Source organism: Pinus tabuliformis, chromosome J, assembly GCF_031772625.1.
Source record: "Pinus tabuliformis cultivar Carrire ecotype Pingquan chromosome J, CPIR1, whole genome shotgun sequence".
Taxonomy (NCBI): domain Eukaryota; kingdom Viridiplantae; phylum Streptophyta; class Pinopsida; order Pinales; family Pinaceae; genus Pinus; species Pinus tabuliformis.
Genome location: NC_142295.1, coordinates 1,642,812,210 through 1,642,830,802, shown reverse-complemented (window position 1 = coordinate 1,642,830,802; position 18,593 = coordinate 1,642,812,210). Strand labels below are relative to the sequence as shown.

At 40.2% G+C, this 18,593-nt stretch overlaps 1 protein-coding gene across 2 annotated transcripts in view; it reads right to left on the bottom strand.

Moving 5' to 3' along the window:
- The window catches only part of LOC149233828 (Haloacid dehalogenase-like hydrolase (HAD) superfamily protein), a 127,076-nt gene that overhangs the window by 75,207 nt on the left and 33,276 nt on the right, over positions 1 to 18,593 (bottom strand). The window contains exon 2 of one of the 2 annotated variants that reach the window (XM_089379861.1): positions 13,443 to 13,902. The exons of the other annotated variant lie outside the window; for it this stretch is intronic. Coding sequence (XP_089235987.1) covers positions 13,443 to 13,900 — 458 coding nt within the window. The 5' untranslated portion in view covers positions 13,901 to 13,902. The remainder of the gene's footprint in view (positions 1 to 13,442; positions 13,903 to 18,593) is intronic. 2 annotated transcript variants of the gene reach the window in all.

Here is an 18,593-nt window from a genome sequence, read left to right as displayed (position 1 = left end):
GTAGAGCAGGGCAAGGGTCAGGCTGTACAAGGCAGTGCATTTGATGGATGAATAGTAATGACCGATAGATTGCAAATGAAGTTTTCCATGGTTGAGAGGGAGTGTTAAAATTGGCAACTAGGGCAAAACTTCATGTGGGTCATCTTATTCATGGCTAATAATATTTTTATTAGATTCCTCTCGTCGAGAGGTGTAGGATTGATATAAAGATCATCCAATTCCGATAAGTATTCATGGAGATATGAATTTATTTTGATTATGGAATCATTATCAAGCCGACCTACAACTCATGTAGGCTCAGAAGCCCAACAGTCGCATCTATTCACCCACCAACGTTGTGTATAAATATAAGAGGACTTTTCCTCATTTGGACTCACTCATCTCATCACATCTCTCTCTCTCTCTACTGCGCAGATATGAGTCTCTTCTCTACTGCGCTGAAATGGGTCTCTCTCTCACACATGTGAAGCCGGAAGCTGTTGAATTTGAAGCTGCAACTACAGAAGTAAAGATTGACTTGCATGGCCTAGAAGATCTCCTCTTTGGAACTGCGTTGTAGGTTCATCTGAACCTCCTTTGAAAGCCGCAACTTTTGGTAGTGGAATGAAGTCAATCCGACGAACGGTTTGCAAGATATCGACTGCCCTAGTTTGAAGCCGGAAACTGCTGAAACTGAAGCTGCAACTGCAGAAGTAAAGATTGACTTGCGTGGCCTAGAAGATCTCCTCATCTGAACTGCGTTGTAGGTTCATCTGAACCTCCTCTGGAAGCCGAAACTTTTGGTGGTGGAATGAAGTCAATCCAACTGTCGGTTTGTGAGATATGGTCTGCCCTAGTTTGATAATGAAGCCGCTAATGCTGATGCTACTGATCTAGGGTTTGCTACTGCTGATATGAATCAGATTTATTGTACTATTTCTCTCTGCTGAATTATTGAAGATAAAAGAAGATTTGATCAAAGGGTTTCCCCACACATTGTGGGGTTTGTTCCTGGCTAGCCGCCACATCTTGTGTCTCTTGTCTTGGCTTGTTTTCTGTCGATCGTTTAATGTTCTATCTGCACTTTACTTTATGTACATGTGATTGCTAATCGGTGGAATATAATAAAAAAAAGAAGTAAACTGTTATAAGCATAGAACATACCATAATTTAACACACGATCTCTTCCTTACTCACTCATTTCATTCCACGGGCTTTCAATCAAAGTTTCTTAATTATAGCCAACCACCTCACACTTCATATGAGGACATATTATGTTGATTTCATCTAGTGTGATTTATGCCTTTCTGTATCCTTTCAGAGGAGGAGATCATTTTCCCTCGATCATGCTTCTTACGATAGAAGTGATGATCATATTACCTGCAACCATATGACATTATAAAATTGAATACACATACATACCTCATTTCACCTTTAGGTCATCTAGGCTTCTTCCAGCATCTTTCTTGATTGAAGTGTCTTCAACCACTTGATCTGCTTCTATTCTTATGTCACCATAACATCATCCATGAATTCCATGAGTTGGAGTTCTTGTTGAAAAACTTGCTTCCTCTCTAGATTAGTGAATCCTCCAATTAGGATTCTATCAGAGAATCTTGAGGATCTTGTATATCCTCATCTAGCAAATGTTCCCCTTTTGACTTGATGTATGATGAGACCTATCCTGGATGACTTCTTCCTTTCCTTCAAGTCCAATGAGGTTCCCAAGAGTTATGTCTTTCATGTTTGACTACCATGGATTTTGTTCTTCATGATTCCCATGGTGATGCCACGAGCTCTTGCTTTTAATGCTTTCATGATGCCACGATGCATCTTACTATCATGGTCGTATCTTTAACAAAAGATCGAGGAGCTTATGATAATATCCTTTTGTGAGGGAGGCCATCTTAATCGTAGTGGAGATCTATTGCCCCCTCTTTCCTTGGCCCTTTTTATTCAACTTCCTCCATCTTTCCAGTGATATGAACTTCTTTCCATATTCTTTTCATAGCATTGAACCTTATACTATTCTTGTTTTGTTTGATGACCAAACTTTTCTTTTCTTTATGCACATGATTGAGTTCTTTAACCTTTAACACTGTTGTCTGCAACTTGTCTTTCTCTATAGAGACCACAAATTCTCGGATGAGATAACCTTCTTGTTCATTGACATTTGTTACCTTGCTTATCAATGATGACTTACTTCTTATCATCTTTCCCAGATCTCTCAATTGAGATCTTATGAAGATATTCCATCATTCTTTGATACCTTTATTTTTGTGTAGGTCTAAGTGATGTGACCTTCTTTACTATAATTTCAGAGAGTATATCTTCTAGCATTTCATATATCTTTCTTTATGTCTCCTCTTCTGCTACATATGCATGAGAGGACCTTTGAGTGATTCATACGAATCCTATGAGTCTCTTGTTGCATTCATACAATGCTTGACCTTCAGAGACCTTTCCATAGACATTAATGACTTTCCTTTTCTATGAGGATTATGACAAGCCTCCTTATTCTATGCAAGGACTTTTGATGACTCATCAACCTGTAGATCTCCTTGCAATCATGAAGTCATTTTACCAAACTGATTAATGACAAGTACTTACTTGATTTGTGAAGACAAAATCTTCACCTTGATCATGTTAATGAAGGAGGTGAATGAGGGCTTCTTCTTGGATGATCTTCTTTCAAATGAGAAAGCCTTTCCTCAATAGAGAGGTTGCTCCTTTTCATGAGGATGATTAGCTGCTCCATCAAATGATCTTCTTTCATGGTGAGGATCAGGATTGTTGCTAGGGTTTCAACTTTCTCCAAGCTGATGTCATCTTCATTTTGAAATCCTTCGAGCTATCTTGATTTGTAGACATTCTGATGAGAGTCTTGGTGGCCTTTCGATGATGACTGTGGAGACACAAGTTCTTGTTGTTGTAGATTGTCTCCTTGATTGCGTAGACAAAAAAAACTCTTACTGATGTAGACTGTTGTTGTAGATTTAGGGTTTGATCAAGATTAGGGTTTCATCCTGCGATGTAGATTTTGATATCCTTGCTTTGATGTTCTGCTTGAAACTTGGTCCTTGAAATGTCTTTTTACTGCCCTTCCTTTGACTTCAACCATAGCTCTGATACCATGTTGAAGAATCAAGGGCAAATGTAGTTAATGTGATTCTTCTTAGCATGATAACTATTTGTGAGGTGTTTTTCAATTTTTCTTTCTTATTTCAATCTTCACTTATCATTATTAGAGTGTGTCTTCTTTAGTTCATCAAATAGCTACCAAAACAAAAGAGATAAGAACACACGATGTTGGCTTTCTGCCATGGCCAAAACCTCTCACTCTTTGAGAGGAAAACCCACATGAAATTCTTCTTATAGAGATCCTCGTTGACAAATACCAAGACCATGACTCTTAACCTAATGAAGTCACTCCAAGACTGAGACAACAATCCTCTACTTTGCCACTGCTGAGATTATCACTACTACTCTTGCTTCACCGATGTCATCACTAATGTTGTTTCACCGAAGTTGAAGCACTGTTGTACATTCATATAGATATTTCATCATAACATATAGTAGTACTGTAGATCCATTGAGATTATGATCTTCCATCAAGATCGTGAGTATGCCTAGACAGAGATATCCTCATCACTAGTATACAGAGACTTATGACTATGATTTTTCTTCTTGCATTGAGGTCTTCATCATTTTAGATATGTTGTTCTTGAGGCAGAGTATATACCGAGATACAGAGAAATCATCATGATACTCTCCATCGAAATGGAGTGTTCCTGTAGGATCTACGAGGTCATCATAATTGTGTTGAGACTGATCATGATACTGTCCATCAAAACTAAGTGTTCCTGTAGGATCTGCGAGATCATCATAATTGCGCCAAGACTGATGGGTTCACTGAGATACATTACAACCCCGTTTTATTATGTTTGCATTCAGGATGTCGAGAATATGTCACTCAGCTAACCGAGACTATGACTGAGATCTTTATTACACGAATGTTGAGATTGTATCTCCTCATCACAGATGTGTCGAGAGTATGTTACCGTGACTTCAATTCACTAAGATTATTGTTGAAGTTTCTAATTTTACTTAGTTAGAAACCCTCCATGCACTTTATCTGATTTATTCCTACCTACTTGTTATTTTCCTTAAGTTATTTACAATGTAAACACTGAAAATAAACACTAGTGCATGCTCAACATATTACAGATCAGCAACTAAAAGAAATAGAAACAAACACGCCATATGACACCATTATTTTTGGACTAATGTCCCCGGAAAAACCCAATGTGGGAAAACCGGTGCAGCTATCTGAGGGTTTTCTTATTAAGCAATATCAAAGTACAATCTGGGTGTCAAAACTGGCCTACCCAACAGAGAATTTCCTTGGCAGTAATACCTCTCAGTTTCTGACAAATCTTCTGGCTGAAACCCCGGATAATCCTTCCGGCAGCTACTCAGCACAAATCTGCCCCAGAAACCCCAGCATCAGCCTCTCTCTGGACTGCGTCAGCCCCTCTCTGCCTCACGCTGGCTCTACGTCACCCCGAATGGGTCCGTGTTAGCCCTGGGAGGCCCTGCGTCAGCCCTAGGAGACCCTGCGTCAACCCTCTGGCCCTCTGTGTCCGCAACGCTGGCCTCTCTAACGCTCTGCGCAGCTCCCGGCTGCCTTTGTATGGCCCTGCGTGATCCCTGGCTGGCTCTGCGTCACTCTCCTTGGCTGCTACATTGCTCTCCCAGCACTATCTCTGCCTCTTTGTCTCTTTGTACTCAAATGTCCCTCAGTTGCATCTCCCGATCACTAATTCTATCTCTCTTAGCAAACCCCGCTCTAGAGAATAGAATGACTGATCACTTTGGTGTGTTCTCCAAGTGACCCTCAAGCCTGCTCTTATACTTTTCTCGTTGACATATCAACGGACAAGATTAAGTCCCTAACCAACAGCTAAGATTAGATCTGGCTTGATCCTTGTCTTTTGGACCATTCTAACACAGATTCATATTAATAAACATTAATATTTTATTTTCCCTAAGTTTAGACTTAAGGACTCCATTAAAAATATTAATTATTTTAATATCTCCTGATCTGTTTAGAATCTGCCCAAACCCTTTTTAGGTATTGGAAATCTCATGTGCCCCAACCTCTCCACCAAATTTCGTGGCTAGAGCAATCAACAATTATTACCCTCGAGAAGAAGACAGAGTATCACCGATACAGAGCACCGAGATCATATTTGCGTGGAGACTGTTATACCCATCGAAGATCGTAGAATCCTTCTTCTCATCATAGCATTGTAACCTTGTCTTTTTCATGAGAGATTTCTTACTGTGCCATCGAAGCTTCAGAAAATGTATCTGAATATTTCTTCTTACTTTGACTCTGAGTTCACATGCCTATACATAGTGGTTTGACCCACCTATTTAAGCCGACATGTCATGATGAATCGATGTGACTTATTCTCTGAGCCTACTTGTCATCTATAGGCCGACTTCGCTGACTTTCACATCGTTTTTGCAGTAGTCTTCTTCTTTGGAGGATGGAGCTTGTCTTGGAGGGCTAATTGACACTAGGTTGACCCATGTACATGACATAAATTCTCAAAAAGAGTTCTTCAATATAATCTTGACTCTTTGACTTTCCTAGACCTATGGAATGAAAAAGAAACCCATTCATATTAATTATAAAAATAATAATTCTTTTTCTTGACAAGTACAAAGATCAAAATTACATTAACAAATACCGAACCTAGTTACCCTTTTTCTTCAACACGAAAGAGACTTGGAGTCGTGGAAAGACCCTCCTATGAGGGTCCTACATGAGTTGGACACTAAGCTCTGGGTGCTCTTGGGGGCTTGGGGTACTTCTTGGAGCTATGAGCAACCATAGGGTGAGTGCTTCACCTTCCCCTAGTGGTGCGCTATGTACAGGGTGAGTGGTTCACCTTCCCCTGTGATACCCCATGATGGTTGACATGTGTGTAGGGTGAGTGGTTCACCTTCCCCTACGATTGCGGACACATGTATGTAGGGTGAGTGGTTCACCTTCCCCTACGATTGCGGACACATGTATGTAGGGTGAGTGGTTCACCTTCTCCTACAATTGACATACGCATAGGATGAGTGGTTCGCCTACTCCTATGGCATATGAGCAGGATGAGTGGTTCACCTTCTCCTATCGATGCCCCAGCATACATCCTACCCGTGGAGGCTGGGACTCATGGGAATTACCTCTCATCCGACCAATGAATTGGGAAAAGTGGTTAGAGACCATAGCACTACCAATGGACGCATCGTGTACTGCCATACTCCCTATAACTAGGATGCATGGTGTTCAACAACTTGATCTGGGATCATTTGAGGTTCTACCTCTGGACTAACTTTTGTTAGTGGAGAGTGGTAAGGTCTAGTGACTCACTCTCGATCACTTCTTCATTATTACTTCATGGTTCAGTAGAGCAGAGCAGAGATGACAGAGATGGTACATGATGACAGGATGGCGTGATGATGACAAATGGATTGGCAAGTGGAAATTCTCCCTAGCTGAGAGGGGGTGTTAAAGTTGGCAACATGGGCCAAATTCCACCTTGGGACAGCTCATTTCATGGAGATGATGATTGCATTGGATTCCTCTTTTCGAGAGGTCCAAGATTGATATAAATATCATCTCATTCAGACAAGCAGAAGTGTGATTTTGAATTTATTCCCTCACATGTGCAAATTGTTCAGGTCGGCCTCAGTTTAATGTAGGTTCAAGAAGCCCAATGGATGTGTCTCTTCACCCACAACGAAGTGTATAAATAGAAGAGACCTCACACTTCATTTGGACATCATTCACTCACATGTTCTTCTATCTCTTCATCAGATTGGTTCGTACAGCTTGGGCAGCCTCTCTCTCTCACACACGTGTGGCAAGGAAGACGATTTTCTGGGCAAAAAATTATAGGTCGAATTTCAGACTTCAGGAGCAGGTTTGACCAGCATTGACCAAGGGGCATTTGACTAAGTTTGACTTCGGTTTTTGGGCCAAAGATTCAATTTTCTCAAGTCGCATTGTTGGGCACAAAAATCGAGGAATTCTGGGCTGGTTGACGTGCATTGATTTCAGGGTTGACTGTTGTTTGACTGCAGAAAATTGAAGCGGTCTTCTCTCTCCTTTGACCGAGTTTCAATGGGTTGTTTTGGGCTGAATTTATCCTCCTAATCAGGGCGAGTTTGACCAAGGAAGATTGAGCTGCTTCAAGGAAGAATTTCTGTTGTTTTGACTTTCTGGTTAGCACAGAAGTTTGACTACAGTTGACTGCAGAATTTGATAGGGCTGATTTGACTTTGTATCGGGCTAATCTATTTGACTTTTGTACTCTCTCTCTCTCTGTGCTGAACTATTGAATAATAATAAGAAGATTTGATCAAAGGATTTTCCCCACATTGGGGTTTTTCCCTGGCATCCACCAAATCCGTTGTCCTTTTGTCTTGGCTTGTCTTCTGCATTTGTTTTATGTTCTATCTACATTGTCAATGTGATTAATGGTTAATGTGATTGCTACTGGAAATAATTGGAAATTGTTATTGGGCTGCTAAAGGAACATTGAAGTAAATTGTGTTAAGCATAGAACATGCCATTGTTATCTAAAATTAACAAATCCAACAGCGCCATCTCACAAAATGAAAATCGCAGCTCCAGATGTCTCAGGCCGTCGGTCGATGGTAAATATGAATCATAGCAAATTGCAGATGGAAAATGTTAAGCGGCAGCAACAGGAAAATCTCAGGCGACAAGGTAAAATGTTGAGTGGCAGCAGAAGGAAAATGTCGGGCGGCAAAGTAAAATCATAGGTTAATGAGAAATGTGAATGATTATGTTTTAAAGTTATAATTCATCCTTTAGTTTTCATTTTTTATATTTTCAATTATTAAAATTTTTAATTTTTAATGTCTTTAATTGTTATTAGCAAAAAAAAAAAAATGGGGGGATGTGGGGGGACACTTTTCATCACCAGAAAACAGCCCCCCTGAGTTTCCCCGAGTTTCCCCAGAAAAGGGAACATGGGGAAACGTTTCCCCAGGAATTTCCCTGTCCCGGGAGCGAGGAAGTACGTCCCCCACCCTGGGGGGCGCGTCCCCATGGAACATTGCAAATTAGCCAAGAGATTAAAGGACAAATCAAGGGTTTGATCAGGTGGATCAATTCCAGGTTTCTTGTTGTACTGGTATTTTCCTCAATGGACCACTATCTCAAGAAGGGAGCCCTTGTAGGTTATGAGGTTATTTGAATGAAGAACTAATTTAAAAGGTAGAAATCTTATGTGTACATGTGTATGAAATTGGCGTATTGATTTTTCTTTAATTGTTTGTTTCATTTACATGTTAAAATCTCAGTTGTGCTTTATATTTAGTATATCTACGTAATAAATACTTTACTGCAAGGAAATATGCTAGTAAATACTCGGTTGGGTTGTTGGGGTTAGGAAAATTAATAGGGATAAGTGTCAAAAGTGTGAAAATTCCTAGACTCGAAGGAACCCCTACTGCAAAAAATCTGAATCTACTTTACCTACTTGATTTTTAAATTACACTCATCTAGTTATTCTTCCGAATACTGAAGCAAATTACTTATATAGCCTACACTAATTAAATATTTGATCTCATGAAACAGAAAACAGAGCAAAGAACAAGATACATAGGACACACTTATTTTTGGACACAATAGTCCCCGGAAAAACCCAATGCGGGAAAATCGGTGCAACAGTTCTGAGGGTTTATTATTATGCAAGAGAAATATCTGAATACAAATTTAGGAGGCTCATCTAGCAATCCTTTACAAAGAAAAATATTGGCAGAAAATCTGAGTGATTTTTACCTCACTTCACCCAGCAAAATTCCGGCTAATCCAGCACAAGACTGGCTAACCTCGATTATTTCTGTGTTGGTTCTGCATCATCCCTGCGTTACCTTCTCTACACTCTACGTCAGCTCTCGTGGCTGTTTCGGCAGTTCCCAGCAGTTCCGGCAGTTCCCAACAATTCCAACAGTTCTGGATTCTACGTGACAGACAGCTTTTCTGTGTCATCTCTCCCAGCTACTGCGTTGCCTGTGCATCATCTCTCTCGGCTGTTACGGCAGTTCCCGACAGTTTCGGTTGTTCCAACAGTTCTGGATTTTGCGTGATAGGCAACTTTTCTGCATCAGCTCTCCCGCCTACTGCGTTGCCTCTCAGCAAGTTCTCTTCGCCTCTCTGACGGTATTCTCCGGAAAGTCCTTCTCTCAAATTCTCTCTGCCCCTTTGCTGCAAGATCTCCCCAATCAATTTTACTCCTGAGAACTTGTCACCTCAGAAAATCGATTTCCTCAATCTCTCTGTGTGTATTTCCAAATGAACCCCAAGCCTCCATTTTATACTTTTCCCGTTGAGTCTTCAATGGCTGAAATTAAGTTTCTAATCAACGGCTAATATTAAAACATGACTTGATCCGCCTTCTAAATCATTCTCACCCATATTTTGATTAATACCCATTAATATTTTAATTTCCCTGAGACTTAGGAACCCCATTAAAAATATTAATTATTTTAATAAAATACAATCCGGGTGGAATTTCACCAAACGGTTTTTGGGTTCTTTAAAACTCATGTGCCTTAGTCTCTCCACCAATTTTCAAGGCTAGAGCACTTCCGATGCTACCAAAAACTAAAACTCCCTCTTAGCGAGGAAAGTGCTCTAGCAACAATGTCCACCTACATGTTGCTCTGTTTCTAAAGCACCTCCTTTCTGCACTATTGTTGCCACCAACACTATGCTACTACTGCTAATGTACTGCTACCCATGACATTGCAGCTGCCGCTACTACATCTGTACTATAGCTCCCTCTCAAACACTGCATCTGCTATGTTGCTAGCACTGCCACTGCTAACATTGCATCCATATTTCAACTCAATTGCTGAGAGAAGCAACTAAAAAACATCCAAAACTAGCTGAACTTAACTGTGTTCAGCATAGTAAAATGAATGTTGGAATTTGGCTGTTGTTCAATTTGACCCTATGAATCTTCTATGTTGTTGTTGACTTCTGCACTGTGCCTCCTGCACTGCGGCCAACCTTGCTTTGCGTTGATCAGCCTCTAGTCCCTAGCTATTGCATCTGTCCTCCAAACACTCTATTACAACATCTGACACTAAGCCATCTCGCTACTGCTAAATCTTGGGCTCCCGTAGCAAGGAATTGATCCAAGAGGTGGATTCCTCAAGGATCCTCCCCACATGTAGTCCTCCTGAATATAGCTCAATATCGCCCCATCTCCCTCCTGGAGATGCATGGGCACTCATGGCAAACTCATCCTCATCAATCTTTGTTGAAGCAGCCTTAGGATCATGTTTCTCATCCTTGTCATTTTTCTTCAAAGGACACTGGGATGCATAGTGGCCCAACTCGCCAAAACTGAAACATTTCACCTTCGAAATGTCCTTTCGCTTCGGCTTCTGTTGTCCCTTCGATGCCAGAGTTGCGTTCTCCTCCTCCTTCGTCTTTGTGCTACTCCCACTACTGCCATTGAGGTTGACCTTCACTAGGTCCCTCCTTAACTCCTATTGAAGAACCGCCCACATCTCCTCCCATGAATGTAGTTTTTCTCTACCCAATATGCTTTGGACGAAAACTTGCCATTTATCCGAGACTCCATTCAGGGCTATCCTCACCATCGCGGTTGGTTGAGGAGTGGACCCCACTGCAACAAGCTGGTCTCTAGTGTCCTAAAGATGTTGAAGATAGAGGTTGACTCCTCCCTTCTGCATCGAAGTCCGCTACAACTTCTGCTCCAAATACATCTTCCACTGTAAAACAAGGCTTCCCACATCTCCTCGGTTGTATCCTTGCCCTGCATGTGTGAGACCACATAATCTCAAACTCCATCGAGAACGAGCCTCTTTGCCTTCCCCTACTCGGCCTTGTATTTCTTCTTTTGATCGTTGTCAGCAAGAACAGCTACAACACTTTTGACGTAGGCCTGGAGATCATATTCCTCCAGAACAACGAAGATTCTAGTCTTCCATATGACATAGTTGGAAGCACCTTCCAACCTGTCCTGATCTCTGAACCCATGTGATGCTATCTCACACAACTATCGAACTAACTCCTCTAGTCACTGCTTAGCACTGTTCAGCTGCTCAGCAAGTGAGAAATTCGAACTTTCTGGCGGAAAGTTCTCTGAGGAGAAAATTCCTCTTCTACGTGTCTTCGTTCTTTTCCAGCGGATTTCTGCCCCGGCAGAAACTGCGCCCTTCAAGCACTGCGCTGAGGCTCTCATCACTGCCTCTGTAAACTCACACACTGGAAATCACACCTTTGTCATCTCACTCAGAGAGAGATTTCCTCGAATCTACTTCTGGCAAGGACTGCGCAATCCTTCAAGGGGATTCGAATTGCTGCCAAGTGCAGCTTTCGACTTCACTACTCACCACTGGATCTGCTCTTCCTGTTTCAACATCAATGCTCTGATACCATATGAAAATTCCTAGACTCGAAGGAACCCCTACTGCAGCAAATTTGAATCTACTTCACCTACTTGATTTTTAAATTACATTCATCAAGTTATTCTTCTAAATACTGAAGCAAATTACTTTTGCAGCCTATACTACTTAAATATTTGATATCATGAAATAGGAAACAGAGCAAAGAACAAGATACATATGACACTTATTTTTGGACACAATAGTCCCCGAAAAAACCCAATGCAGGAAAACCGGTGCAGCAGTTCTGAGGGTTTATTATTATGCAGGAGAAATATCTGAATACAAATCTAGGATGCTCATCTAACAATCCTTTATAGAGAAAAATACTAGCGGAAAATTTGAGTGAGTTTTACCTCACTTCACCTGGCAGAATTTCGGTTGATCCAGCACAAGACTGGCTAACCTCGGCTATTTCTGCGTTGGCTCTGCGTCAGCCCTATGTTACCTTCTCCACCCTCTACGTCAACTCTCCCATCTATTCCGACAGTTCAGGGCAGTTTCGGTTGTTCCGACAGTTCTGGATTCTGCGTGACAGGCAGCTTTTTTGCGTCAACTCTCCCAATTACTGCAATGCCTCTCTGCAAGCTCTCTCCACCTCTCTATCAATATTCTCTAGAAAGTCCTTTTTCCGGATTCTCTTTGCCCCTCTGCTACAAGATCTCCCCAATCAATTTTCCTCCTGAGAACTTCTCACCTCAGAAAATCGATTTCCTCAATCTCTATGTGTGTATTTCCAAAAGAACCCCAAGCCTCCATTTGATACTTTTCCTATTGAGTCTTCAACAACCGAGATTAAGTCTCTAATCAACAGCTAAAATTAAAACATGACTTGATCCGCTTTCTAGATCATTCTCACCCATATTTTGATTAATACCCATTAATATTTTAGTTTCCCTAAGTTTAGACTTAGGAACCCCATTAAAAATATTAATTTTTTAATAAAAATACAATCCGGGTGGAATTTCACCAAACGGTTTCTGGGTTCTTTAGAACTCATGTGTCTTAGCCTCTCCACCAATTTTCAAGGCTAGAGCACTTTCAATGCTACCAAAAACTAACAAAAAGGTCCAACTTCCTCATGAACATCTCTACTAAAGCGCACCTTATTGGTGTCAATATCAACCAACTTGTAGGATTTATGATTGTTGTATCCTGTGATCATCAACATTTTGCTTTTTGGATCTCACTTGGTTCTCTTTTCATCTGGAATCCGAATGTAGGCAATAGAACCAAATACTTTAAGATGATTGACTTTGGACTTTCTTCTAGACCACAATTCCTTTCAAGTCTTTTCTATCACTGCCATCATTGAGATCTATACAGCATGTGTTGTGTTCTGAACACTGAATTAGCCCGAAACTTGTTTGGAACACACTTTTTCTACAACATACAACTGGCCATCTTAGTGCTAGTGCAATTCCAGCTTTCAACCACTCCATTCTATTGTGGAATGTAAGGTGTAGTGAACTCTTTTTTGATCCCATGTTTAGCACAAAAGTTATCGAAATCTTTGGAACCTAAGTTGCACGAAGCGCCGAAACGTTTCGAAGTTTCCAAAACAGATATGTTTAGAAACGTCACCTCCCAAAAATGGAAACAGTGGCCGAAATGTCATATATATATATATATATATTATCTTGCAAGAAAAAAGGGAATAAGATGCATAGATGACAATTTAGAAGGAAAACCAAGTCTATGTTAACTCTCATGGATGGTCGAGTTTCAGTCGAGTTTCCAAGTTTCGGGTACGGGTACTGCCCCGAAACGTCAAGTTCATAGAAGTTTTGTGCAACATAGTTTGGAACATAATTCACCACCATTATTAGACCTAATTTAGGTAATGTGGCAACCTAATTCTTTTTCTACTAAGGCTTTGAACTTTTGAAATTCATTGAACATGTCAAATTTCAGTTTCAAAAAATACACCCACAAACAAAAGGAATTACCTGGCATTAGTGATTGATGTCATATTCATTGGTCCAAAAATGTCCGCATGAGCTAGTTGAAGGACTCTTTGTGCCCTCCATGTTTGTCCTTCATCAAATGGTGCTCTATGTTGCTTCCCTACCAGGAAAGTTCCCCAAACTCCATGGATCTGTTGTTGAATGTCTGAAAGTCCATCTACCATATTCTCTTGTGCCAACTGAGAGAGGTGTGTCAAGTTGAGATGTCCATACCATTGATGACATAATGTATTGATATATGATGCACTCTTGGCTACTAGTGCGTGCTCTCTGAAATGTCCAATATTCACCAATTTGAACAATCCATGGTCCTCAACACCAAGAGCAACAATCTTCTTGGTCTTTTTCTCAACTATGTAGCACTTATGATTCCTAAAGTTGATAGCTAGTTGGGGATTGTGCCGCATAATCTGACTAACTGAAAGAAAATTAAGCTCCATACCTGGCACATAGTATTAATTGAGGAAGATTAGCATTTTTACTCCAAATGAAATCTACATATTTCATTTGCAAATGACTATATGAATATGGAATAGACCAAGAAGCACAATAAAGTGAATTAAGGCATAAAAGCATAAAATAAGCGAACATCAAATTGACTTTATTGATGCCTAATTCTAATAGTTCATCATTATAAGCTAATATTTACTTTAACATAGAATACCAACTTCAGCAGTGTTGGGTGAGACTTTTTAGAGAATATAATGCTAGATATGGGTATTACTAAGGACATGTTGACCACTGGAGTACACTTGAAGACTCCATGCCCAAGGATATTTCAAAGCATTCCTGCACTTGTAGATTTCCAGATTTCATCAGGGCTTCTAAGCCCCTTCTTTCTTCTATTTTTCTTCATTGTACTTAGATTCCGCAGCCCTACGGGGATATTGTAAATGTGATGCTAGCATGATGAAATAAAGCCATGTAACAGGCCTAGGTAGCTTAGGACTTTGCTATCAAGTGAGTTCACTCTAGGGAGTTTTTTTCACTTAATTAATTATTTGTGTTTTTCAGCGCTTAATAATTAATTGAGTTTTTTCTCCCAGATATACCCCAAAGCTGGAGTGCGGCTTGATGGTAAGGCCTTAAGTGAGTCCTAGTGTCTAGAGTCAATGTATATTACCATGTTAGGTCACTTGTAAAATTTCGCAAAATTTGATTAGGTCTAGGTGTCATTTTTTAATTATTAAAATTTAATAAATTTTTAATGTAAATTGTAAAAAGTGATGTCTAGAGAAGTTGTAGGGGGTATAAGTAATCAAAATTAGACCTCAACTTTCTACTAAGACACACTTTGAGGGGTGAAAAATCATTTATAGACCCTCAAAACCCACTTTTCCTAAGTCTAAAGGAATATGTGGCAACAAAATTAGCCAAAAATAAATAAGGTGGAAAAAAATATAAATTCCCACATGCCAGAATGATGTGGAAATGACTTGGAAAATCACTCAAGTCAAAAGTCAAGTCAAAGACAATTGTGTGAGATGATTTGGCACATGGCATCAGCAGGGACTTATTGCACTCCAACAAATCGAATTTGTGGCCAAATTTGGGGAAATTGAATCATCTACTTGGCAGCTAGATATTTCGTGGAGGATCAATGCATGGATCAGATTTATTGTGGCAGATTTGATGACTATTATTGTGGAGACTTGTCCCTAGTTTTAAAAATTGGTCCGTTCAAACGGAAAAATCGGTCAAACTGGCTGGTTAGCTCCCTAGGATATCAAACCAACCCATAAAATCTGATTGGTTGGTTGGTCAAGACCGATTGGATACCAAATTGGCCAATTTTGGTACCAAATTGGCCGATTCGACCGGTTTTGTACTTGACCGGCCAATTTTTGTAAAAAATCAGTGGGTCAGGAAGCCACATGGTTGGGCATGTCGATGGGACCCCCAGGTGGTTTTTGGAGGTATTTTTTAGCAAACCATGGTAGGTTCCCTTCTAAATCTGGCCCCCTAAGCTTATAAAATGATGCCTAAGCTCCTATTTGCCTCACACATCTTATTTCTAGTGTTTGTGTGCATATGAGAGCTTGTACAGTTCTACAAAAAAATTGATTTTTGGAGCAACAACAAGTTTGGAGGTTCTTTGTCATCTTGGAGCTAGTTTGGAGTTGTCTAGTGGAATTGGGGGTGTTGATCCCAATGCATATTTGGTAGTTGAACCAAGTGTTGAAGGAAGTGAACCAACAAGACCAAGCATGGCACACGGTGACTCATGAGGGAAGCAATAGTCATGCAGCTCGGCGACCGCGTGCTTCTAGTTTTGCTAGGCCTAGTGGTGTTGCTCATGCTACTACTAGTACTGCTATTCAGGCTGGAGAGGAATGTGAGGAGTCCTCAAACTCTAAGCTAGATGATGTTTATGTAGCTCCTGGTGAAGATACCATGTGCAGTAGTGGTGATGTGTTTGATGAGTGATCATGTCGATTAGTGATTTGTAGTAGGCTAGGGGCCTAGTAGCTTGAGTTGTAGCATTGTTTTTGGACTTAGGAGACCATTTAAAGCCTCATTGTAGCATTTTTTTTGGGGCTCTAGAGGCAATTTAGTGCCTCGTTGGTTATTGCACTTAATGTCGTTTTGATATATGCAACCTTACATGGTATATAGATGAGAAGACTTTCCAAATTTTGTCTCTAATGGTTTGGAATCATGGTTTGTAATCTTAAAAATGATTTTTTCATTAAAATTAATTATTTTATGTATTTTTTCCAATTACAGTTTACTGAATCCGTTTTGATTCGGTTCCGGTTTGAATCACGGTTAGATAGGCAGTTGGTTCACAACCCGGTTCCAGTTTTTTAAACTATGGGACTCTTGTCTCCACTACAACTACACTACCCTTCACACGTGGCAATGACACTTCAGTCCATCTCTACACAGTCCTTATTTTGTAGCCTCCACGCATTTCCTTGACAGCAGTCTACAGAGTAGTTTGGGAGCATGAGTTGCAAGGTGTCAAAGCATGGGTGTTGTTGGAGATTTGTTGGGAGTTTTCTCCCTCATCACTTGTCTCAATCATACACATGGCAGCTCGAGTTTTTGGAACATAAAATAATGGGGAACGCGTTGTCTACATTCTAGACTTAGACCTCACACATGGCAAGTTCTCTCCACACTTGGATTTCGACTTGGCTTTCTTGGGATCTCCTCCCATCGCCACTTTTCATATGGCATTTCTCTTGGGATTTGCTCCCATTCTCCTGTTTAAACAAGCTTTGGGCTCCTATTGTCTCATATTGGAACGAGCTATTGTGCTTGGGGAGACTCTACTGCAATTTGTGTTCACTTCTTTATGCTATAATAAAAGACTTTGAGGTACTATCTTGTGTTGGTGTCCTTCTATGATTGCAAGGTGATTATTTCAACTACTATGCTTCATTTTCTACATGGATTCTAGATTGTATTAGCTCTCGTTTTGCCATTTATTTGGATTAATGTAAGTTGCATAATTTTTGGATTGGAGAAATACACTAGGAAGAGGAGCACTAGAAGATTCTCAGTTGAATCTCTAGCCTTCTCCTCCATTGTACAATCTAATCCCTTTGTGAGAGCTAACATATTTTTCAAAATGTGTAGAAAGTTAACGATTTGTTGAAGGATTTTGGGCGTGGGGTAACTCTTCATATAGACGAACTCACTCTCAATGACAAGAGTACAAGGACCCATATCAAGTTGCTCTCAGCGATCTCATCAAAAGAAATCGAAGAAGGGGGTTTTCTTGCTTCAGCTTGCTAAGATCACAAATTCATATTCAAAATCTCTTTTTGATCTACATCATGCGCTTTAGTTGATTTTATCTAGCTTTTGAGAGCTTGTGGAAGGGCATAGCCTTTCCTTTCTTGTGCAAGAGAGGCTTTCGCTTGTTGCATGCATTTGTTCTATATTGTACATTACTATTTGAAAGTAATCATGAAACTAACTTGTTCTTTTCTCTTGCCTTGTATAAATTTCTAGGAGGATTGGAAGGTTCATTGGAGGGATATTGCTTGAAGTCAAAACACATTTAGGCATCAATCTTTTCATACCATGCTCTAGGAGACTGTTTGAGACCATAAAAGGCCATTTTTAACCTTCAAATTCTATGTTCTTTTCCTTGAACTTCAAAACCCGGGGATTGTTCCATGTAAATCTGAACAATCCATCTGATGTCCTGACCAGGAATGCCTTGCAGCAATTGCCAAAAACAAGTCTTATTGTTGTAATCTTCGCACTGAAGCAAAACTCTCCTCATAGTCAATTCTTACTTTTTGTGTGAACCATCTAGCTACAAGTCTCGCCTTGTCTTTAAATAGACTTGTACTTATTTCTGTACATCCATTTGCAGCTAACTAGGTTCTTTCCAACTGGAAGTTCACATAACTCCCAGGTTTTATTCTGCATAATAGTATCATACTTTTCTTTCATTGCATCTTTCCACACTAGCTTCTTCAAAGTCATTTGGTTCTTCTTCTGAGTTAAGTCTTACAATGAGAGCAAAATTAACCTTTCCTTAACTCCTTAATATGGGATTTTCTCCTGCCACCTGAAAGTCAGCTTTCTCAGCTTCCTTTATAGTAGATTGAGCCCAAGTAGTCTTAGGTCTTTGCATTGGTAGAGGAGTGTAAGGAACAGTTGACGATGATGGTGATGAAGTACTAGGACTTTATGATGATGAAGAAGAAGCAGATGGTTATGGACTGTGCGGTTCAATTACACATTGCAATTCTGTATGAGAGTTAGGAGGAAGAACACGAACAATCTCATCAAAACAATTCTCATTACATAAGTTTGTGATCACTTTTGAGGGCTACTCATAAATCTCAACATCGTGCAAATCTTCAGAATCTCCAAGCTACTGGTATTAAAAATAGATAGAATATTAGTAGCAGCAGTTAGGTAAGCATTGATATTGTCTCTCATCAGATTCTTACTGGTAGTGAAAAAACCACCACCGTGTGAGCTACCTACATGTAAGCCATAGCCACCGCCTGTAGAGTATAAGTAATGGTGTTATCTATTAGTGTTATGGGAGCAATAGTAGTCACTTAATCCCCCTTCCTGTAGACCGAGACTGCTAGAGCAGAGGTTTGTGTTTGATGAGTCATATATTCAACAGAGTCTCATTTCATTAGTATCCATCCTTGC